The 24088-nt window shown below is 35.6% G+C and overlaps 2 protein-coding genes across 6 annotated transcripts in view; both read left to right on the forward strand.

Annotated features, from left to right (window-relative positions):
* The window catches only part of G2E3 (G2/M-phase specific E3 ubiquitin protein ligase), an 83557-nt gene extending 80205 nt beyond the window's left edge, over positions 1-3352 (forward strand). For all 4 annotated transcript variants that reach the window (XM_049897859.1, XM_049897861.1, XM_049897858.1 and 1 more), the window contains one exon: positions 544-3352. In XM_049897859.1, coding sequence (XP_049753816.1) covers positions 544-800 — 257 coding nt within the window. In that variant the 3' untranslated portion in view covers positions 801-3352. The remainder of the gene's footprint in view (positions 1-543) is intronic.
* Positions 3353-7704: 4352 nt separating this feature from the next.
* The window catches only part of SCFD1 (sec1 family domain containing 1), an 88500-nt gene continuing 72116 nt past the window's right edge, over positions 7705-24088 (forward strand). Inside the window, exons 1-6 of one of the 2 annotated variants that reach the window (XM_049897648.1) lie at positions 7705-7813; positions 11936-12006; positions 14824-14912; positions 16789-16879; positions 21100-21222; positions 22763-22850. In XM_049897648.1, coding sequence (XP_049753605.1) covers positions 7774-7813; positions 11936-12006; positions 14824-14912; positions 16789-16879; positions 21100-21222; positions 22763-22850 — 502 coding nt within the window. In that variant the 5' untranslated portion in view covers positions 7705-7773. The remainder of the gene's footprint in view (positions 7814-11935; positions 12007-14823; positions 14913-16788; positions 16880-21099; positions 21223-22762; positions 22851-24088) is intronic. The other variant, XM_049897647.1, reaches the window with a different exon arrangement.

Genomic DNA, 24088 nt, shown 5'->3' on the forward strand with positions numbered 1-24088 from the left:
TTTCTCAAATTTAAGTTAAATTGAATTATTCTTTATCTGTTGGTTAGAACTATGATAGTATTAAAAGAATACTGTTAAATACAGTGAAAAAAATTTAACTTTTAGGTGAAATTTTATTTACCTAATTTTTTTTTTTACTTTTGACGCCATTTGGTTTTTCTCTTTACATTCACTGAAAAAGTTTATCAAATAGTCATGATCTAAAAGTGGCTTCACATTATTTTAAGTATTGTATCCCCAAAGATGGAGTTTTAAAATTCTATTAACCTCTTGGACTGGCATTCACAAAACAGTGAGTAGTTGGGAGAAATAATTTTAAGGGTCCTTCTACTTCAGATTCAAATAAACATTTATCAGATATACTATTTGCCTGTTACTGCACTTGACTTATTTTGCTTGCCAAAGATGAATGTGGGAGTCTAAAAAAAAAAAAAGGAGTCTAGCTTTCCAAAATTCCCAGTCTAGCTGGGGAAGAGTCTATGACAGTAGCAAATATAACATGGATTTATTTTTATTTTTCTCTTCTTTTGGTAAACTTTTCAGGTGGTAAATCTGCGACAACAATGGAAGACATTCTTATTTTTGCAACTGGTTGTAGTTCCATTCCACCTACTGGATTTAAACCCACTCCTTCTATTGAGTGCCTGCATATGGATTTTCCTATTGGAAACAAATGTAATAACTGTTTAGCTCTTCCAATAACCAATACATATAAAGAATTTCAAGAAAATATGGACTTTGCCATACGAAACACTCTAAGACTAGAAAAGGAAGAAAGTTCTCACTACACTGAACATTAAAATATTTCTTTGAACCAAGCAATGCTTCTTTAAAAGCCGCTGTTGTTACTTTCTTTTGTTTCAGAAATCTGGCCATATCATCACTTTTGAACAAACTTCTTGGACCAATAAAATTTATAATATGAACATAAAGGAATGTTTTGGCTGTTTAAGCTAAAAAAAAAAAAAAAAAAAAAAAATTTTTTTTTTTTTGGTATACTATTCAAAATTGGTGATATTTTTGTTTTCCTTATATACGTGCTTTATAAACGTCTATATAAATACTTGTAGAATGGTTGTACAGACTTTATTCAAGTATAGTATAATTAGAAAAAGTATGTAGTATAATTAGAAAAAAACTGTTTTATTCATTATTTTTATAAACAACTATAGGATCCCACAGTGGTTTTTCTAGTTTTAAACAATTTTCAAATCAATCTTTATTTTCCTTATCTTAAAGCATTAAATAGAAAAGCTTAATTGGTTAAGTCCTGTTATATATGCTTTTCAGGAAGGCACCAAGTTGGTTGTTAAAAATGTTTGAATATTACTGATTTATATTACAATAACCCTCACTGCAGTTAGGTTTATACCAAATGGAAAGTATTATTATGTAAAAAGTAGAATTGTACAAATCTTCTGGAATCTGTGAGCATTGCATAGGCTTAAAAACACTTCTGCAGTAGATGGCATAGTTGAAAATACCTAGGTGAGTTCGTAAAACCTTGGCTTTAACCATAGGATTTTTTTTTTCCTTTCTGTATCCCACATGTGATACTAAATCAGAGTATATCTGATACACAATCATTTTAGGTATCTGAATGATCTGTAGGTTGCCATGTGGTAGGTTTGCCTATTTGACATTTATTATCAAGATGATTGTGTGATAGGTAAGCCGGCACCATAGCATCATATAGTCATTTTCTTTGCTCTCGAAAGATATCTGTTAATACTATTTCTATACAGTAGAAATAAAGTTAAAAAAAAACAAACCCATTCTAATCTCACCACACAGAGATAGCTACTGTGTTTATGTATGTCTTTCTACAAACTCTTTTTAATACTTACATTTCCTTTCCAAACTCTTTAATAAAATACTTAGGTTTCCTTTATTTTTTTTTTATTAAAGCTACTAAAAACCAAAGAATACCTAATTTTAACAGGAACATGTAATAACAATTTGAAAACATTCCAGTATCAAAGTTATGTCCCACTTGCAAAAGAAAAAAGTAGAGAAAACCCTAATATATTACCAAATATATATGAGACAAAGCCAGTTTTTCATCAGTCAGTCATGAATTTGGAGATTTGAAAGGTAAAATGTTTTAACCACATTTTTATTAGTACACAAAATACTTATGAATTGTCATATTTTTATCCTTTTTTTTTTCCAAGAAACATCTTTAATGATATTTTTAAAGAAAAAGATAGGAGTGATTTCATATAGATGATACATACCTTAACACAAAAGGAAAACTGAAACAACAGAACCCTAGTGTAATTTTTTTATTACCTCATATCTTTTCCAAGTTTTGCTTACTAACAGAGCTATCAAATTAAAATTAAACTTTATCTTGAAGTTTTTAAGAACATTAAACAAGGAATTTCTTTGTGATAAATTTTGTCAGATTATTGAAAGTAAGAAAAGGATTATCAAAAAAGTTTAAATATCAAATATAAACTTCAGACTTGTCATACAAATTTTTATCCCAAACATGTTGATAAGCTGAATATTTTATTTCTTAACCTACCTTGTTTTTGTAAGCCTTAAAAAGCCATTTAGCCAATGCAAACCAAAAAGCCTAATTAAAGCTATTTTTTGATTATTCATAGCTTTCCTTTAGTGTGGTAATTAAAGCTGATAATACAATCACACATACTTTTTTTTTGGTGGAGGGGGAGGTGTGCTTGGCTTGGCTACACCTAAAGACAGTATTTCAACTCCTTGTTTCATTTATTTGTAGACAGGGCCTTAGGGATAAGATGGTGTAAATAATACTTTAGGATGCTCACATTGTAAAGATACGCAGAAATATTGATAGTGCAAAATGAGTTCTGATTGAAGAATGCTCCATTAATATAATTTTTAGAGTGTATAGTCAAGACATTATCAGAGAAACCTGCGTGTTATTTTCTGCAGTGTTACTATGTTAAATACTGTTATGATTGTTCTTTGTTTTAGCCAGTGCACAATTCTTACTGATGCTGAATTTTACAAATTGTTATAAACCTTTATAATGTGTATATGTATTTCTTAAATATTTTAATCGCCTAAATGCCATATATTTTAAGCTTGTTTTTCTATTCCTCTCAAAACCATAAATTGACCTATAATACATTTCTACTGTTTATGGTTTTCGGTTTATATTTGTTGTTTTCAAAAGGTTTTTAGTGTGGGAGCTTCATCTGAAGACCATTTTTACAGTTCTCTACTATTTTTGTACTTAGTCATTTTCCTTTTTAGTATTTGTTAAGGTAAAGATTCTTTAAAATGTCTCACCAGAAACTAATTTATGCTTTTATACTTTGTAATATTTTGTGTGTGTGTGTATATATATATATATATATATATATATATATATATATATATATAAGCCATTTTTTAGCTTGGGCTAAGTAACAAGACTTTATTTGATTACCAGTCTGAGAATCCACTTTGGCTTCTAGTTTATATATATGTATGTGTATATATATGGGTTTCTGTGCTATCCAAAAGGAGGGTGTTCCTGTGAAAACTTTTGTAAGCCAAAATGGCACAGAGAAGCAATTATCATTAATTTTTATATGGGAAAATTTTTTCAGCGTTCCCAGGCCCCAAAAATAACCTACCAAATCAGCCCAAATAACACACAAAATCTAAAATAACACTAACATATAGTAAAAGCAGAAATGATATACACAGCCTATATGAAGTAGAAATAATGACTGTAGAGTTGTAGTTTCACTTCCCAGAATGGGAAAGACAGCGAGCACATGGGAAGGCTACAGGAAACGCCCTTAGAGCTCTTAGGTTGTTCTGATACCTTAGGACACAGCTTGCTAAAGGATGCACAAAATAAATCAAGTTAAAGCACATGTTTGCAGACAGTTCAAAGCTATGGCAGCTTGATGTTGAGATGCCGAGTGTGGTTCCTGGGGAAGGAGTTCGGCAAAGCCACCCTCGCTGTTTGGAGTGTGCGCTGTCTCTGTGACACCTTGCCACAAAACAAATGCTGAACACTGTTGCCACTTTTCGCCTTCTTTCATAAAAATGAAAATCCTCTTCAGGTTTCGGTTGGTGAAAACAGGCACTAATGTAGGTCTTTCATAAAAGCGAAGTGGCGTAAAGCAAACTTCCTGAACGCGGCGGATGCCTATACGTATATTGGGTTTTTTGTGACGTTAAGTTGATTCTGACTCTTAGGGCCCTCTGGGACTGAGTAGAACGACCCCATAGGGCTTCCTAGGCTGCCAGGTCTTTTCTCCCTTGGACCTGCTACTGGTTTGGAACTGCCGACCTTTTGGTTAGCTGCTGAGCTATATTAGCCATTGCACCACCCGTACTTCTTTTAATTGAAACTAAAATTGAAACTACTTGGTGCTAAATGCTAAACAAAGGGAAATATAAAACCGAAACCAAACGCGTTGCTGCCGTGTCGATTCCAACTCTTAGCAACCCTATAGGACAAAGTACAACTGCCCCATAGGGTTTCCAAGGAGCGTTGGTGGATTAGAACTGCTGTCCTTATGGTTAGCAGCAGAGTTCTTAACCACTGTACCACCAGGGCTCCAAGAGGAGTACAGTAGATAAGTTTTCTTGATTTTGCCTTTAGCATTCAATCATTTATTACAAGAAAATGGTCAGAAAGAAATCTTATTTATAAATACGTAGTTCAGTCATTATGGAATATAGTAACTCACTTTTAAATTTTATTTAGTACTTTATTGTTACTTTTATAATCTGTTCAACTAGTTTTTATGCTCGTTATAATTCAGTACAAAGCATAAGAACACATTTAATGATGGAGTGCTTGAATATATTTTCCCTGTAGTTTAGGAAAATTTGGATTGCCTGGAAAAGAATCAAGGAGCCCTGGCGGTACAGTGGTTAAAGCCCTTGGCTGCGAACCGAAAGGTTGGTGGTTCAAACCCACTAGCTGTTCCATAGGAGAAAGATGTGGCAGTCTGCTTCCATAAAGATTACAGCCTTGGAAACCCTATGGGGCAGTTCTGCTCTGTCCTGTAGGGTCATTAAGAGTCGGAATCGACTTGAGGGCCACAGGTTTGGTTTGAAGAGAAGCAGTTTTCTAATTCCTTAGGATCATTATGAGTCAGAATCAGCTCAATGTCAATGGGTTTTTTCCAGTTCCCAAACTTATTCCAGTACCTACTGTATGCCAGATATGCTAGGTGATAGGCCAATCTATCTTCTACTTTCTAAAAGACTGCCAGATGTAACCAAAGAGCATGGCACTTTTAACACAGTGAAGTTTTCTAAATGTGTTTATGCTACTAAATGTGAAGTGCTTATTTATATAAACTAAATTAACTAACTTGTCTGTACTGAACAAGCTCAGGATTCTTACAAAACTGAGTAGATAAAAGATCCTTTCCTCTCCACGTTTGAGAAGTCCTGTTAGTAGTTGTTGGCTCACATCCAGGAACCTCTCTAGAATGAGATGTTAAAATTACCCCCTAATGTAAAATAGCTTACCAGAGTAAATTAAAACCAGAGATTTGCATAAGTCAAGTAAAAGGCTACACTAACTTAGTTAACTAACACTCTGAAGGCATAGGTTGTTTTTTTGCGTTCTAATAATGCATGATAAATACCTTAATCTGTCTCAGCCTTATGGGGATTATATCTGCTGTCACTGTTCTGTTGGGTATATCGAAACCAAAAACCTGCTGCTGTTGAGTTGGTTCCGACTCAGTGACCCTGTAGGACAGAGCAGAACTGCCCCATAGGATCTCCAAGGAGCAACTGGTGGATTCAAACCCCCCACCTTTTGGTTAGCAGCCAAGTTCTTAACCACTGTGCCAACAGGGCTCCTCTGTTGGATATATTTTTCTATAAATTTCTTGCCCATGCTGTGCGCACTCCTTGGCCAGGACTTTTTATCCTTTCGTATGTATATACTGTATATAAATGTTAATCATTATTTTTGTGCTTTATATTAATACAACCCATATAGTCTTGGAAAGGAGTCTGTGATGGAGCGAAAATGGTTCAATGATAGATTTGCATTTGAAAGTAAAAGTACACAAATGACCAAGATTGGGCTCTCAGATATTGGGAGGTGGGAAAGCCTATATATTTAAAATTCTATGGAGACTAGAATGAAGTAGAACTTTTCTGTATGGCAGAGACTGTCATTTTTGTTTAATTATAACATGCCTAGTTCATTGAAGATTCCTTCAGTTTTATAAAAATAAATGGTTCTGATTTGTGAACTTGAGAAAGTAGTGTTTTATTATAGAATGTAATTTTTTTAATTAACTCAATTTAGAACATTAAATTTTTGAGGCACAGAATCATTTCAGAATTTGGTGCAACTTCAGAATTAATATATTCAACAGCTAATGCAATGTCATCAATGAACGATTTATTGGACATATGGAAAATAAGTTGTTATTGTGTACCCATTTTTGATGTGCAATAAAATGAGTTAAAACCATTAATATTGCATATTCTTGTGATCACATGGCTTCAAGTGTATATTAGAACACCAGTGCTATCTCTACTACCCTTACGTCACGCCCAAGTAATAAAATGCTTTGTAATTCTGGAGTTCCAAAAAAAAAAAAAAAACTATCAGTTTTACATTTTGCACCTGCCTGGCTCCTGTGGCCCATGCAGGGAAAACAACACCATAAAAGCCAGACCATTCTCCCTAACAGATGAGTCTGAAATATCAGCCAAATTTACAGCAGTGCTCCCAAACCACCTGATTCCTGGAAAAAGGGAACAAATGGGAGACACCTCCAGCTGCACAGGGAAAAGAGCAGAGGCAGGGACAGAGTGCTCAATCAATAAGCAAGATAAATATAGGCTTACCTGTACTTACTAATCTGTAGTGAACAATTTCACTTGCTTTCTACATCGAAGATGTAGTGAAACCCATGTGTAATTGTTCACTGCAGATTAGTAAGTAAGCACATGTAAGCCTGTGATTACCTTGCTTGCTAGGTCATCCGTCCCTGTCGGGGATTCTAAGTTTGAAAAGAGGCTTTGATTCTCTAGGAAGGTGCTGTGGGGTTGAGAAAGAGCCAGATGCCAGCCATACCTAGCAGCAGAATCTTAGATGTGGCTAAAAAAATGTTAAATTGTTCAGTACAGATGATCTGGTAAGCAAGGTAAGCGTCCTGCTTACTTTGCCTGTTGGATAATCCGCCCCTGGGCAGAAGGACCTATCATAAGCGCATACTTTCTTTCAGGAGCTTCATTTACTTTAGTTCTGTGAACCTTACACACTTAGAGTATTGGCAGCACTTAAATGACCTGGAAACACCAAGCCAACAGTTAAGTTTTTAATTAGGTTCTGAGCGCTACATCACGCTGCTATCATTTGAGAGTGTAGCTTGATTTAAAAAAAAAAACAAACCATTGCCAATAAGCCCGTCCCGACTCATAGCGACTCTATAGGACAGAGTTGAACTGTCCCATGGAGCTTCCAAAAAGCGGCGGGATTCGAACCGCGCACCTCTTGGCTAGCAGCCTGAGCTCTTAACCACTGTGCTACCCGGGCTGCGTGGCTTTATTGTGTAGGATAAAAATCCCTAATAGTCTGCATCTAACAACTACACTGCTAAACCATTCAGGCACTAACGCCAGGTCACCAAGTTCCCTCGGGATCGACGGGAACGTGGCAAGATCTCTGTGGGTGAGGCGGAACGCAGCCTCCTGGTGCAAGCGTTGGCTCCGCCCCGCCGGGCTTTGCTTCCGGTACCGTCGGGGCGCCCACGTCATCCCGAGCTCCGCTCGCCAGCCGGGCAGTGGGTGGTGGGAGCCAAGATGGCGGCAGCGGCGGCCGGTATTCGGGAAAGACAGACAGGTACCAACCTAACCCTTCTCCTTGCTGTTTCGTGCCTGTCGCGGCGACTTCCCCTACCTCTGCTTGTCCCCGCCCTCACCTTGTCGCCTTCACTCGGTCGTAGTGCGTGCGGCTCGGAGACAGACCTCCAGGAATTTAATCCAGTCCCCAGAGCATCAAGAGCCCCTCCCCTTTGAGTTTTTTGGGAAGAGATGCGTTTAGCTGGAGGACTCGGCCCCTCGCCTGTGATGCAGGAGAAGGGGCTTCAGGGGTGGGCTGGTTGTCTTTTTCTCTGCTGGGCCTTAGGCCATCACAATGGGGTCTGGCCGCTGACATTTTCGTTCATGTGTTGTTACCTATGGAATTTCCAGGTTTGTTTCTGTGCGGTGCAGCCCTCTCCCAGTTTTAATGTTGAAAGAACTCCATTTTTCGGCACTTCCACCACAGTTAAAAAACTTAGGTATTCTGTTTTTCAGAGCGGCCTGCTTTCTGCCGTTTCTCCCCCTTGAACCAATCTTTTAGGTGTACCTGAAGAGAAATGCCAGGTGAATGGTAGACTTAAACCTGGTAATGACACGTAGTGCATATTGACTTGTGTTCTGCTCTTCCCAATAGATAACTTACTGTATAAATTATCAGTCAGGTATAACAAATATATGAGACTCCAGATATTTGAGGGAATACCCAAATATAGCAAGATTCCACGTGTACACTTACTCATTATTAGATAGGTCATGCCAGATCAATCATTTATCAAATTAGTACCATAATTGAGTTCTGTTTTCTTTCAGAAAAAAGTAAATCCCTTTGTAGGTATGTAGCAGAGGTAAAAATTTTCTTGGTGCCTATTGGAAGTGTTTTGGGAAATAACTCACAGTCAACTCTCATATTTATTGAAGCCTGCTACATACAAGATGTTGTGTGTGATCAATACAAAGGAACGTGCAATCAGTTTGGATAGATAACAGCTGACGTTTACTGAGCATTTACTGTTGCCAGGCACTATTCTCAGCGATTTTAAATGTATTATTATCTCCACTTTGCATATGAGGAAACCAAAGTATAGAGAGGTTAACTAAAAAAAAAAAAAAAAAAAACTCACTGCGGTTGAGTCTATTCCGACTTATGGTGACCCTATAGGACAGAACAGAACTGCCCCAGTTAACTAGCATGTCAGTTTCTCACTTTGCCTGCCTGAGAAATTTTTATTCATCTTTTAAAGGTCACCTCAAAAGTTTACTCCTTTGTGAAAGCTTCCTCTCTATCCTGAACCTGTCTATCCCTGTTCCTATTCAGTAGGCCGAATCTGTAGTTTCCATCTCAGTTACCATTGTTCTTCATGCATGCTTTCCTTTGCGAGTTCTTACTCATCTCCCGTTTCTCAACATTAAAGAGCCCAGATCAACTGATTTCTCTTCTCTAGCCTCTTGGCTTTAAATACCATTTATACGCTGTTTCTCAAGTTTATATCCCCAGCCTGGACCTCTTCTCTGAACCCAGTCTTCCCTATATCAGTTAATGGCAACTTCATCCTTATAGTTGCTCAGGTCTAAAATCTTGAAGTTTTGTTTTCTTGACTTCTCTTTTTCATACCCCACATTAGATATATCAGTAAATCTTGTAAGCCGTACCCTAACAATATATTCAGGATCTGACCATCGTTGCTGTTATCACCCAGATACAAGTCACCATGTATTTCTATTTGAGCTTCTGCAATAACCTCCTATTTGGTCTACCAGCTTTTACAACCATATTCCCCTTCCGTCTTCTCCATTCAATACCCAAAGTGATTATGTCACATTTTTGCTCAAAACCATCCAGCACTTTTCCATTTCATTCATGACAGAAGCCAAAGAGATCTTACAGTGATCTACAAGACCCTGTGTAATATGTTCCCCAGTTGTCTTTCTGACTTCATTTCTTGTTTCTCTCCCTCTTTCCTTGAACACACCAAGCATACCCGAGCCTCAGCGCATTTGTATTTGTTGTTTCCTCTTTTTGCAGTGTTCTTACATGAATATCTGCAAGGCTTGTTCCCAAACCTCATTTAGATTTTTACTCAGACGTTACCTTCTCAGTAAGGCCTTCACTGACCAACTCCCTGTCCCCCTTCTCTACCTTTTTCTTCTCCGTAGCACTTATCAACATTTCACATACCATATGTTTTTTCTTATTTTGTTTATTGGCTGTGTCCTCCAACTGGAATGAAAGGTTCTTGAGGACAGGGAGTTTTTATGCAACGTTCAGTTTATATCCCCAGCAGCTAGGGCAGCATTGGGCACATGGTAAATGCTCACTAAATATTTGTTGAATTAATGAATAAACAAATAGTAAATGTAGTTGACAGTATTTGTTCAGTAAATGAGTGAAGAAAACATTCCAGGTAAGAGTGAAACTGCATTAACCAATTCTAGGAATGTGAATAGTATGTTTAGGGTCAATAAAGAAAACTAGCTCACCATTTCAGTAAAAAGCAATGATTTAAACCTTGAGAATTTGCCCTGATGAAAGGAAAATTACATTCTTACACACTCTTTGAAGACCAGCCTTGTATTTTATTAACAAATCCACTGTATCAAAATCCCTGTTTAACAAGTTAGCTAAGGCTCACAGCTGGAGAAATTCTAGTCTTCTCTTAGATGGGGCTGAGAAGACAAGTGTGGGATTATTTGCTGATACTGGCCTAACTGTGGAGAACACTTCACACCTAGGTGCAGCTCAGACTATGGTTCTTTCTAGTCATCATGTGTCAAGAGTGTAAACAACTGTTCTAGAAGCAAGACTCTTCCCTGTCTTGGGCCATGAGTGCCAGGGTGGTGGTGTCTGTATTGTTTAGAGGTGAGAGGAAGAGCTCTGCTAAAGCAATGAGAGAGCTGACCCTGGAACACCTCTCTGTGCCTCCTGTTGTAAGTGTTAAAGGTTTTGATTGTTTGTTTATGCTCTTTTTAATAGCATAACACCTGTGAACCCTAAGTAAATGTAAGTTTTTGGGAATGTGTCATTATTGGCTGAGCATTAGGTATGAAAGTTTTGACAAAAAGTCGTGTCTCTATATACACGCACATAAATATACAAATATGTCGTTGAAGTGCAATTTTTTCATTAGTAGAAGTGTTACAGCATTATACCTGCTTCAACAAACATTTAATAGAAGCTTTTCTAGTGAGTGAATGAATGAATGTTATACATTGGCACTCAAGTAATTTAAATACTCCCTGGTTCTCTGGGAGGGCTTTGGAATATGAGCTATTCTGTGTTACTTAATAAAACCTAATGCAAATGCTTTTACAAATTAATCAAGTGGATTTTGAGGTTACCAATCTTTTTTAAAAAATGAAATCACCTAATACACTCCCTTGAATATTTGGCTATCTCAACTTCACATAGAAATATATTAAAGGATTTTGATTTCCCTTACAAAGTATTTCTGAGTCTGTTGTAACACATGAACATACGAGGAATAAAACCCACAAAATACTACACCATCTAGAGTATGGCTGCTTACCAGGAGTTGTCATTTAAACCTACCATATCTCTGGGAAAGTCTGTTTTTTTCCCCATGGAAAACAGAATTTTAAGCAATATAACTTCAGTGAATTTGAGGGGATAAATTGGTTGGAAAATGTACTCGTAGGTAAAACTAAACATTAGAAGTGCTGTATTAAGATTTTGTATGTAAACCTATTAAATATGTCATAGATAATTTTCATTTTTAGGAAGATTGTTTTAATCTGTTCTTTCTCAACCCAACAATAAGTAGACAGGATAACCATTGAAGTCATTGCATGTTCATGATTGAAGAAATTTCTTTTTGCGTCTATATAAAATTCAGTGTTGGATACCCATAAACCCGTTGCCGTCGAATAGTCAGGAGAAATGCAAAAGTCTTCTTCTTGAACATTTTTCACACTGTTTTATCTGGGGACAGATGCCTGTTGTGTTTTTTAAAAAACTCCCAGTTAGCTGTTGAGCGAACAGTCTTACAAGGTCTGACCCCTAGCTCCATACATCCGGTGATTTGATTAGTCAGTATGAGTAGAGTTGATTTGTGCATTTTGTTTTGAGGTAGTAAATAAGAAATGTGAAATGAAATTCTTTAAAAAATGGTAATATTTGATACAAAAAAACTATTTTAATTTTCAGTGGCTTTGAAGCGCATGTTGAATTTCAATGTGCCTCATGTTAAAAACAGCACTGGAGAACCGGTATGGAAGGTAAGAGAGAAATTTAATTTAAGGGGCTGTATTTTCTTTTCTTCAGCCCTTATTTGTGGTAGTTGGGAATTTCTTGTTAATACTGACCTAGTAGCATATTTTAGTTATAATGCATGAATATTTCTGTTTCACATGGCATCTTAATGTGAATTTTTTTGATAAACATTTTATGGAGTAAGATAGGCAATGAGATAGTAATATTCATCTAGGGAATCCAGCCAATCTCAGGCAGGGTCTCCCTGGTAGGTCTTTACCTAGTTTGATGTTTTGTTCTTTAGGTTTTCAAGTATTGACTCTAGATCTTGCAGTCTTTCTCAGGGTTAGTCACACTGGGGAACTGGTTCATTTTAACTGTTATGGATTGAATTGTGCCCCCCCCGCCACCCCCAATATATGTTGAATTTCTGGCCTAGTACCTGTTGAACCCTGGTGGCATAGTGGTTAAGAGCTATGGCTGCTAACCAAAAGGTTGGCAGTGAAATCCCCTGGCATCCCCTTGGAAACTCTACGGGGCAGTTCTGCTTTGTCCTGTAGGTTCGCTGTCAGTCAGAATCAACGGCAGTAGGTTTGGTTTTTTTTAGTGCTTATTGATGTGATCCTGTTTGGAAATAGGATTTTCTTTTGTTATGCTCATTAGGCTATGCCAGTGTAGGATGGATACTAAACATAATCACTTCTGAGTTATAAAAAAACGAGAATACAGACAAACACACACACACAGAAGACAGATGCCATGTGAGGATCATCTATAAGGAACCAGGGAACATTGGTGCTCCTGATAAGGAAGGAATCACTACCACCAAGACCATGATTTCAACTTTTAGCCTCCAAAACTGTGAGAAAAAAAATTTTATTCTTTAAAGCCACTCACTTATGGTATTTGTATTACAGCAAGAAGGCATTAACCAGCTTATGAGAGGGTGATCTGTGAACTAGAACACCAATTTATTAATTTATGAGATGTAAAACTATCAGTAAAACTTATTTGGGCCAGAAAGCTATAGACCTTCTCCTTTGAGAAATACTGGAGAGCCTTAAAAAATTCTGATTTTTGGGTGCCTTCATTCTGAACTTCACAGTGATTGTCTTTTTTGAAGAGATAATACAGTTGCTTAGGTTTAAACTTCATTAGCTTACACTCGTTTTAGCTTACAACCAAGTCATCTTGGTTAGAATTTTGGGTGTTTTGGAAACTCTTAATGAGTCCTTATAAATCCTTTGGGTTAACTCCGGTGGTAGTTAATCTATTTTGAATTTATAATTTAAGCTTAAGTTGTTAGCTGCCATCAAGACAGCCCCTCCACCTCATGGCGTGAAATGCTGCTTTGGTGTGCACCATCCCTATGACCGGTTGTGGATCAGACCGTTGTGATCCGTAGAGTTCTCATTGGCTGAATTTCAGAAGTAGATCACCAGGCCTTTCTCCAAGTCCATCTTAGGCTGGAAGTGCCGCTGAGACCTGTCCAGCAGTATAGCAGCCTACAAGCCTCCACTGTCAGACAGGTAGGTGGAGGCTGTGCTTGAGGTGCGTTGTCAGGGCATCACACACAGGTTTCCTACCTGGAAGGCTAGAATTCTACCCCTGAACCACCATGCCCCCCACTTAAGTTTCAGAGGGCCCCCTGATTTTTCTCTGCCTGTTTCTTTGCAGGCATCTTTTTGTTGCCTCTTGCATAAACTATACTTGTTTATTTCTTAAGGCCTATATTGAACTTTTGAATTAAATAACTTGAGGATTTCTTGGGTACAGATTTGTGTCAGATACTTTGCTTACCAGCCATTTTTATATCACAAGATTAATAATACAGGTATTGAGATTTAAAGAGGCAAGATTTTTGAGAGATGCAACATCTACTGTCTTATAACTAGAGCAGAAAGATTTTTAGGAGCCCTGGTGGTGCAGTGGTTAAGAGCTCAGCTGCTAATCAAAAGATCAGCAGTTTGAATCCACAAGCCGCTGCTTGGAAACTATATGGGGCTGTTCTACTCTGTCCTGTAGGGTCACTATGAGTGGGAATCGACTTCATGGCAACAGGTTTGGTTTTTTGGTTTGTGAAAGGAAGTCTTGGCATTCAAGAAAATTCTTAAGATGGTGCATTTTTATTTCTTAATTAGCAGTTTCTTACTGCATAAAGAGTCATTGAGGTAGTTGTGAAAAACACTAGTTGAATAGTCTCCTGTTTGCCTTGACTCCAAAACTAATTTTGAGTTAGAAAAATTATTGGAGTTCTTACTATTCTTCAAAGGTGTCAGTTTTAATCCTTTTAGAATGAGAGGGGATACATTTGTTAGAATAAGGCTAGTAAGTACTCTTTATGGACTTGATTTTTAAAAGACATATCCTATTAACCTGAGATGTTGAATTTACGGTCCTTTACAGTCATGGAGCTTCTTACTAGTTTTGAAAGTGACTATATTTTACTTCTCTGTTTTTAGAAAGGATATATATGAACTAGAAAAAAAAAGTGGGGGAATAATACATTTGAGTTTGCTGTGTGTTCAGAGTCCTTTGTTATAGCTTAAGATGAAGATTTGATAATCTCTACTATTTTTTTTTAACCTGGAAAAAGTATTTTATAAAAATAAGTTGGCATAATTATTTATTTTAGCCTCAGTAGTAATGGTTTTAAGAATGTATTGCTGTGTGAGTATACATTTGGTAAGTAATAGTGGAAAATATTAACTTGAGATAAGGATAAGAATTCAACATATGTGATTTACTAAAATAAAAATTTATATCAATATTTTCTTAATGTGGGTTCCGTATTGGCTGTTCACTGATAATGTTTAAAAAACACATGGTTTTTTTTTAATTAGGTACTCATTTATGATAGATTTGGCCAAGATATAATTTCCCCTCTGCTATCTGTGAAGGAGCTAAGAGACATGGGAATCACCCTGCATCTGTGAGTTTTAACACATTTTTAGTAATGGCATTTATTTTGAAATGTATTTTTAAAAATTTTTGGCCACTGTGAAATCAAGTGATAAAGGGACATTTATGGAGAAAAATACTAGGTTACAGAACTTATATACTATAAAACCAGAGCTTCAAGCCTGTTCATTCCAGTTGGACCCCATGCTGAAAATTTGCATTTCTACCCCAGATATACTGAGCAGAATGTACATTTTAACAAGATCCCTCAGATGATTCTTAGGTTTACATGTTTACATAAGCATCACTTGGGAATCTTATTAAAATGTAGCTTCTGTTTCAGTATATCTGGGGTAGAAATGCAAATTCTCAGCAGGGGTCAAACCAGAATGAACCAGTTCGAAGCCCTATATAAAACAACAACCCCCCCCATCTTCTTTTGTTCAGTCTTTTACTTCTGAAGTTAAAAATAACCCCCAGGTTTACAACTTCTAAAAATAAATTTCCTTACTTGTTCTTTTCCTATACACTTGGTTTACTGTCTGTATGAAGGAAAATACCAAATAATCTCAGGGTCTCCTCCAGCTCTAAAAATTTTTTAGTTTATCATTAGTATGAAAAATATAAGTGACTACAAAGATATCACTGGTAAAGTAATCACCATAGGAGGCTATCTAACTTGTCTTCCTAACGGTTGAGTTTGTTTGATTATATTGCTTCTGATAGGTTTGATAAATATAAAATTACTTTGTAGACTTGCCTAGTGGAACATTTGGAGAGGGGCTGTGTTCATGAATAGATATTAATATTTTTACATACTGAAAGAGTCCAATTATGTGGTGTTAAAACCTATTTGCATTCTATTCTATTTATGGTTAGCACCAATTTTTATCTGTGGCTGTAACATTGATTTGAAATCCACTCTTGTATTGATAATAGTGGTTTTAGATTTTCAGTGCAGAAAGTATCAGAATGTGATTTGATTAGTTTATGTTCTTCAGTTTTATAATGTGTATGTGTTTAAAATTAATAGAGTATTCAATTCTAAAATTATTTTTTTATGTCTCTGAAATGAGGATGTATCTTATAATTGATGGTGTGTCATAGTTTAATTGGCAACATTTTTTTCAGTGGTATATAAAATAACAGTATGTTTTAAAATGAGTAACATCTTGGGTTTGATGAAATATGGTATTTGACAGATTTTTTTCCTTTATTATGTCAGACATAAAATTTTTGTTGATAACATGCTAATTCATATGAGTTGAACCGAAGTTTAGTTTGATGCCATCCATGGAAAAGGTAGTTTATTAATAAGCATAGAGTGCTATTGGCATCTTATTAAGTTTCATTATTTTACTAATGAAAAGATGGAAGTAATAAATACACAAAAATACATTGTCTTTAAGTTTTACGGTAACGTGCATATATCTTTCATTTAAAAATATATGTTTTATTTTATTTCATTTAAATTCTTTCATTTCAAGAAAAATTCCTGCAACTTTCTGTTTTCCTTCTCTTGGAGAGCTGCATCTTCTCCCCAGCTCATATTTCTATGAAAAATAGGAATAAAATTGATTTTGAGTATGCTTTTTTTTTTTCAGTTCCCATTCAGGGGAAATGTTTATAGAAGAGAATGTCTGACCATAAAATGTATTAGAAAAGAAGATGAGTGGAGTAGAACACATGAAGACTAAGAGCCTGGGCTCTAACTAATAAATAATATTAATGCTGATATAAGGGGAAACTGACTGAACTAACTGTAATGAATTGTAGCAAAAACTTTTAGAGCATTGGTCACTGTCCTTGAGCTGGTAAACTCCCATTTTGAGAAATGCTGTTTCAAGTGATGTTTTTAGGTAAGAGACTAAGAAAAAAGTGAGTTTTTAGTTCCTCGTGTCTTCTAGGCTTTTGCACAGTGATCGAGATCCCATTCCAGACGTTCCTGCCGTGTACTTTGTAATGCCCACTGAGGAAAATATTGACAGGATGTGCCAGGTATGTGAAGTCTTATTTTCTTGAACATGAAAACATTTTTTTTTTTTTTAAACTGAGATACTGGTGAGGAGTGAGCTTCTTGGATCAGGTGGACACTTGAGACTGTGTTGGCATCTCCTGCCTGGAGGGGAGATGAGAGGGTAGAGGGGTTAGCAGCTGGCGAAGTGGACATGAAAAGAGAGAGTGGAGGGAGAGAGCGGGCTGTCTCATTAGGGGGAGAGTAACTGGGAGTGTGTAGCAAGGTGTATATAAGCTTTTGTGTGAGAGACTGACTTGGTTTGTAAACTTTCACTTAAAGCATAATAAAAATTAAAAAATAATAATAAAACCTGAGATATCAGTGTTGTTAAGAATCATAAATTATCCAGTTTCCCACTTTGATTTTTGAGATATCTTTAAACCTCAGATAACCTGAAAAATTTAAAATTTTCTGGCTGAAGAAGTGTTGTATTAAGACTGAGTCTGGCTATAAAAAACAGAAAATTTAACTATATTAGCTTTAAAATTAAGAGTTTTGCAAATTGAGACTAATGGGGCACACCAGGCCTGGGTCAAGTACTACAAGGCAGGAGGGGACAAAAAAGCTGGTAACAGGAAACCTTAGGTTGAGAAGGGAGAGTGTTGACACGTCATGGGGCTGTTAACCAGTGTCATAAAATAGTATGTGTACTGTTTAATGAGAAACTATCTAAAGTACAATAAAAAAAAATTTTTTTAAGGCAAAAAACAAAATAATAATAAAAATAACAGTTTTGTTTTTCGGAAATAACAAAGTCTGGTAGTAGGAAGTCCGAGCTGGTGCAGCAGCTCTATAATGTTATCAAAGACAAAGGCTCCTTCTGCCTTTTTGATCCACCATCTTTAATTTCTTGCTTTTCATTTTCTTGGTTTGTTGCTTCACGGTGACTGCAGCTGTAGCTATTGCATCTATATTCAAGGCAAAAAGAATGGGAAAAAAAGACATTCCCAGCCTTGACTGTTCTTTTTTGTCAAGAAAGCTCTAAAGCTTTCCCAGAATATTTCCATTTATGTTGCACTGGGTGGAATTAAGTGCAAGGGAGGCTGAGAAAATTAAATATAGCTGAGTGTATCACCATCCCAAACAAAAAAAGGAAAGACCTGATACTGGACAGCCAGCTAAGTGTCTGCCACAAGTCATAAGCATCTTTACTTGTGAATCACTGTTGAATGAAATTGCTGCATAAATCGTTAATGAAAGTCACGTATTTTGTGTTCTAAGTCAGCTTAATGATCACTAGTTTCCTTTTTCACCCTGCATAGACACCATTATGCCCCTTTTTAAAGAGATAGCACCTACTGTTCTGTTCCTCCTTCCTTTTTTTGGTAACAGCTTTATTGAGATATAATTCACATCCATACAGTTCACCCATTTGAAGTGTACAATTCAGTGATTTTTAGTATATTAACAGACTTGTGCAACCATGACCACAGTCAATCTTAGAACATTTTCATCACCTCAGAAGAAACCTCAGACTCGTTAGCTGTGACCCCACAAATCTCACATCCTGCCCAGCCCTAAGCAACCCACTAATCTACTTTTCTGTCTGTAGCTTTGCCTATTTGGGACATTACATATAAATGGAATCATGAAACATTTGACTTTTTTGTATCTGGCTTTTCACTTACCATAATGTTCTCAAGGTTTATCCATGTTGCAACATTTATCAGTACTTACTGGTTAAATTCCTTTTTATGACTCAGTAATATTCGATTGTATGGGTAAACCACATTTTGTATATACATTCATCAGTTGATGAACATTTGGGTTGTTTCCACCTCTTGACTCTCATGAATAATGGTGGTATGAACATTCATGTACAAGTTTTTGTGTGGGCACATGTTTTTTTAATTCTTTTGGGTTTACACCTAGGAGTGGAATTGCTGGGTCTAATGGTAACTCTTACATTTAACTTTTTGAGAAACTGGTAGATTGTTTTCCTAAGTGACAGCACATTTTATGTTCCTACCAATTGTATATTGAGGGTTCCAGTCTCTTCACATGTTCATCAACACTTGTTATTTTCTGTCATTTTGGTTTTAACCGTGTGGCTGTGAAGTGGTATCTGATTATGGTTTTGATTTTCATTTTTCTGATGACTGATGATACTAAATATTGTTTCCTATGCTTATTGGCCATTTATGTATCTTCTTTGGAGAAAATCTGTTCGAGTACTTTGCCTGCTTTTTTTTTAATTGTACTTTAGATGAAGGTTTACAGAACAAACTAGTTTCTCATCAAATAATACACAAATTGTTCTGTGACGTCACTTAACAGCCCCACGACATGTCAACTCTCTCCCTTCTCAACCCTCTTTGCCCACTTTTTAATTGGTTATTTGTCTTTTTATTGTTGAGTCATAAGAATTCTTTATATATTGTTTGACTAGACCATTATCAGATACATGATTTGCAAATATTTTCTCTCATTTTATGGGTGGCCTTTTCACTCCATTAATTATGTCTTTGAAGTAGGAAGTTTTAAAATTTTGATGAATTCCAATTTATCTATTTTTTCTTTTGTTGCTTGTGATTTTGGTGTCATATCTAAGAAATGTTGAGTGTTTTTATCCTGAAAATGTGTTTTTTTCCAAATGTGTTTTCTATGTCTTCTGAAATGATCATGTGGTTTTTGTTTTTTATTCTATCGATATATTACATTAATTGATTTTTGAATGTTAAACACACCTCATAATCCTGGGATGAATCCACTTGGTTTGGTGTATAATTCCTTGTACATGTTGATGGGTTCAATTTGCTAGTATTTAGTTGAGTGTTACTGCATCTCTGTTTCTAAGAAATATTGGTCTTTAGTTTCTTGTGATACGTTTGTCTGTTTTTGTTGTCAGGGTAATGCTAGCCTCAAAGAATGGACTGGGAAGTGTTCCCTCTTCTATTTCTTGGAAGAATCTGTGAAGGATTTGTATTAATTCTTTAAATGGATGGTAGAATTCACCTATGAAACCATCTAGGCCTAAGCTTTTCTTTGTGGGTAGTTTTTGTTTATTCATTATAGGTCTGTTCACATTTTCTATTTCTTCTTAAGTTAGTTTTGATAATTTGCGCCTTTCTAGGAATTTTTCCATTTCATCTAAGTTATCTAATTTATTGGCACGCAGTTGTTCATAGTATGAGATTGGTAGGAGTGTCCTTTCATTTCTGATTCTAGCAATTTAAATCTTCCCTTTTTTCTTGGTCAGTCTAACTAAATATTTGTTAATTTTGTTTGTCTTTTCAGAGAACCAACACACATACACTTTATATCTGTGTTTATTTCTATAAATATCCCTCCCTCTACTGACACCCCCTTTCCCCCTTCTCTTTGTTACACATGTACACACACACCCACATACCAGCCTACACCTCCAATTCCAATTTCAGTTCAACAGCATAGGGTTTATTCTGTTGTTACCCTTTGCAGATTTCTAACTCCTTTTTCTGACAATGAGAAACATAGACCCCATTATCCTCAATATATTTACTTATTTACTCAGTTCTCTCTTTGTTATGTCACCACTCTGCTTGGCCACCTTCTTCATACAGGCTTCAGTCCCTCAGTTTTTCACGTTTTAATATCTCTGAAATCAGACGTATCTTAGAATTGATGGTATGTCGTAAAATTTTATTGGTACAATTAATTCTTGGTGGTATATAAAATAATGGTACCTGTTAGAATCAGTGACATCTTAGATTTAAGGTGTTCTGGTAATTTGTTTATTTGTTTAGATTTAAAGAAGATTTAAGAGTTTGCATAACTGAGTCATTCACTACAGCAAATTCCATTAATTTTAGATAATTGAAAAGAAATACTTCTGGAATTGATCATTTCTGAATTAAAACTTGTCTGTGAAGGAAGCAATTTTGGTTTTGTATTTGTTGTGTCATCATCTGTCAGATACAATAAGCTTTTCACCATATTAGAGACCCACATCAGGATCTTTTTAAGAAAACTGTAGATACACTATTTCAAAGTGCTGTATTCTAACTTTAAATATTAAAATATATTTCAGTCACATCCGGTAACCATATAACTGGTGTTTCTTCATGACCTTGTCTTCTTGAGCTACTTTTATTGATTGTCATTTATATTCCTGTCTTTTAAGTATGTATCTTATCCTCCCAAATCTTGCTGAAAACGTTTTTAATGGCCGTCGTCTTTTATACTAACCTAAAATAGAATAAAGTATTCATTGTATTTTTAGGATCTTCGAAATCAACTCTATGAATCCTATTATTTAAATTTTATTTCTGCTATTTCAAGAAGTAAACTGGAAGATATTGCAAATGCAGCATTAGCGGCTAGTGCAGTGACACAGGTAGCCAAGGTAAGAGCTTTTGTTTGGCTGACAACCTTCTGTTAATGTTCTAGAATTTAACAGTACTCTGAAACCTGTTAATTGACATAAACATAAAATTCAGATGAGCAGGATGAAATGTTTAGACTCGGTACTTTTAGGAAGAGTTCCGATAATGTAAACCATCTACAACGTGAACTTGGCGAAAGAAACCAATCTAAAGGAACCCACCGTTCTACAGATCTGAAAGGAAAAAACAAAAAACCCCACAACTGATCAGCAGAATCAGTTTTGCTTTGGGCCGGGGTTTTGTATAATCTTTTTAGCTCAATTCAAAAATAGTTTGACAGTTGTGTTGTCATAAGCTGTCCATCAAAAATATCTGGGTGTTGTTTTAACTGTACTCACTATAGTCAGCGTACTGTCTCTAGATCTTTCCTTACTTTAGGAGATAGGAGCCAAAGAAACTATGTTGCATGTTATAAGGGAGAAGGAATTCACAACAGACTAGTAATTCTGCATCATAGTGACTTTTCAGTTAGGTTCACTTTCAGTTATAAATAAAAATATCAAACATAGTCCCAATTTTAGCCCTGTTCTTGTCCATTTGAATTTGGACAAGACATAAATAAAAATTCAAGGGAACCGTGTGGGGCAAGGGAGCCCTGATGGCGCAGTGATTAATTGCTTAGCTGCTAACCAAAAGGTCGACGATTTGAACCCGCCAGTCACCCTTACAAGAGGAAGATATGGCAGTCTGCTTCCGTAAAGATTTACAGCCTCAGAAACCCTGTGGGGCAATCCTACTCTGTCCTGTAGGGTCGCTATGAGTTGAAATTCGACTCAACGGTAGTGGGTTTGATTTTTTATGTAGGGCAAATTAAATACTAAACAGCTGTGCATTTACTTCCATTTGTTCCCCACTGATAGATTTTTCATTCTTAGATATAGGTGGTCAACTACTACCTCTGATTTTTTTGAGGCTCATGCCTTAATGTTCTTGCTCTTCCAAAATTTATCATTAATTTTACATAAAATTATAAGGACAGCTTTCAATTTGTTTATTTCAAATCATTTCCTTACTTTTTAATTTGCACTTCTAAAAAAGTGGTAGAACTTTTTCCCACTTTATTTATAGTCTATAAAAATTCTTGGTAGAAAAAGTTACTGTGACTTTCTTAGGCAAGTGTGATTAAAGTGGATATAATATTTTTAAATTGTGGTTTTTCTTCAAAATTGATGTCCATTCCTGTCACAGTCAACAAGCTTTAATTTTATTAAAAAAAAAATTTTTTTTAATTTTATATCTGTTTAAATTTTGTTCTCTGAAAACATTCCTCTCATCCTTAATATTTATATGAAAGTTTGTTTTTATTGCTTTTCAATATTCTTAACTCTTTATTCCTGCCCATTTAGGTAATCTGCTAGAGAGCACAATTTTTAGTTAGCGAATGTAACTATTTTAACACTGTAACTACCAATTACCATTGGTAGAATAAATCAAATTAAATTTACTTTGAACATGGTTATATTTTAAATTTGATTTGTAAACCTTTTCTTTTGTTTTTAGGTTTTTGACCAGTATCTCAATTTTATTACTTTGGAAGATGATATGTTTGTATTATGTAATCAAAATAAAGAGCTTGTTTCATATCGCGGTAGGTAAAAATAGGAATGTTGGAGTTAAGTGGTTAACAAAATGAATGGTGTTCTATAAGAAAAAAATAGTGAACATGTTTAATGCACTCGAAAACTAGTTTTGTTTACAGCAGTAAAACTGTAAAATCATCTGTAAAACTAGTATGTATTTAAATGTAGAGTAGCTTTATGAATAACAGTAAAAGATTTTTAAAAACAAAGAAAACAACTCTCAGACTGAATTCTGTCACATAAAAATAACATTTGGTGGCAGGAACGCTAATAGATCTATTTTTTTTTTTAATTTATTTTGTTAAGAATATATACAGCAAAACATGCATCAGTTCAACAGTTTCTACATGTATAATTCAGTGACACTGATTACATTCTTTGAGTTGTGCAACCATTCTCACCCTCCTTTTCTGAGTTGTTCTCCCTCATTCACATAAACTCACTGTCCCCTAAGATTCCTATTTAATCTTTCGAGTTGCTGTTCTTACTTTGATCCCATGTACATAGTTCATAAAACAGCATAATGCTTAAGGCAGACTTTTCTTTTAACTAGTTAAGCTAAACTACTGTTTGGTTTTAAGAAGACTTTAGAAAATATTTTTAGTTTAAGTTTTAAAGATTATGTCAGGTGAGTAGTTTCAGGAGTTCATTCAGCCCCCATGGCTCCAGAAAGTCTGGAGTCCATGAGAATTTGAAATTCTGGTCTGTATGTTCCCCCTTTTGATCAGGATTATTCTATAGAATTGATCAAAATGTTCAGTAATTGTAATCTAATAGATCTGTTTTATGAGCTTGCTTAAGTACCAATTCTCTGACCTTTTAGGTGCCCCAACAGCAACTTATACTCAAGGTTTACTTGTGGCAAATACCGCAGTGTTTTAGCAGCAGAATTCTGTTACTCTTCTAGTTTGTCGACGTTGGACAAGAACAGGTTACTTCTCTCTGCTTTAGTTTTCTCATCCGTAAAATGGAGATAATAACAGTATCTGTCTCGTAGAGTTTTTTGTGGAGAATTAAGTGGATTAGCGTATATACAATGTCTAGAAAAGTTTCTGACACATAGAGAACACAAAGTAAATCACTTAAAAAATAGCTAATGCTCTTTGTCAAGGTCAAAAAACAGTAAGTCTCTGGAGTCATCAGCTACTACAGTAATGTTTTGGAATAAGGTGTAAGTGCCATTCAAAAAAGTATAGACTATTAAACTCTTACATCCTGTTCGTATAGTACTAGGATTGAGTGGCAT

This window comes from Elephas maximus, chromosome 10 (genome assembly GCF_024166365.1).
Source record: "Elephas maximus indicus isolate mEleMax1 chromosome 10, mEleMax1 primary haplotype, whole genome shotgun sequence".
NCBI lineage: Eukaryota > Metazoa > Chordata > Mammalia > Proboscidea > Elephantidae > Elephas > Elephas maximus.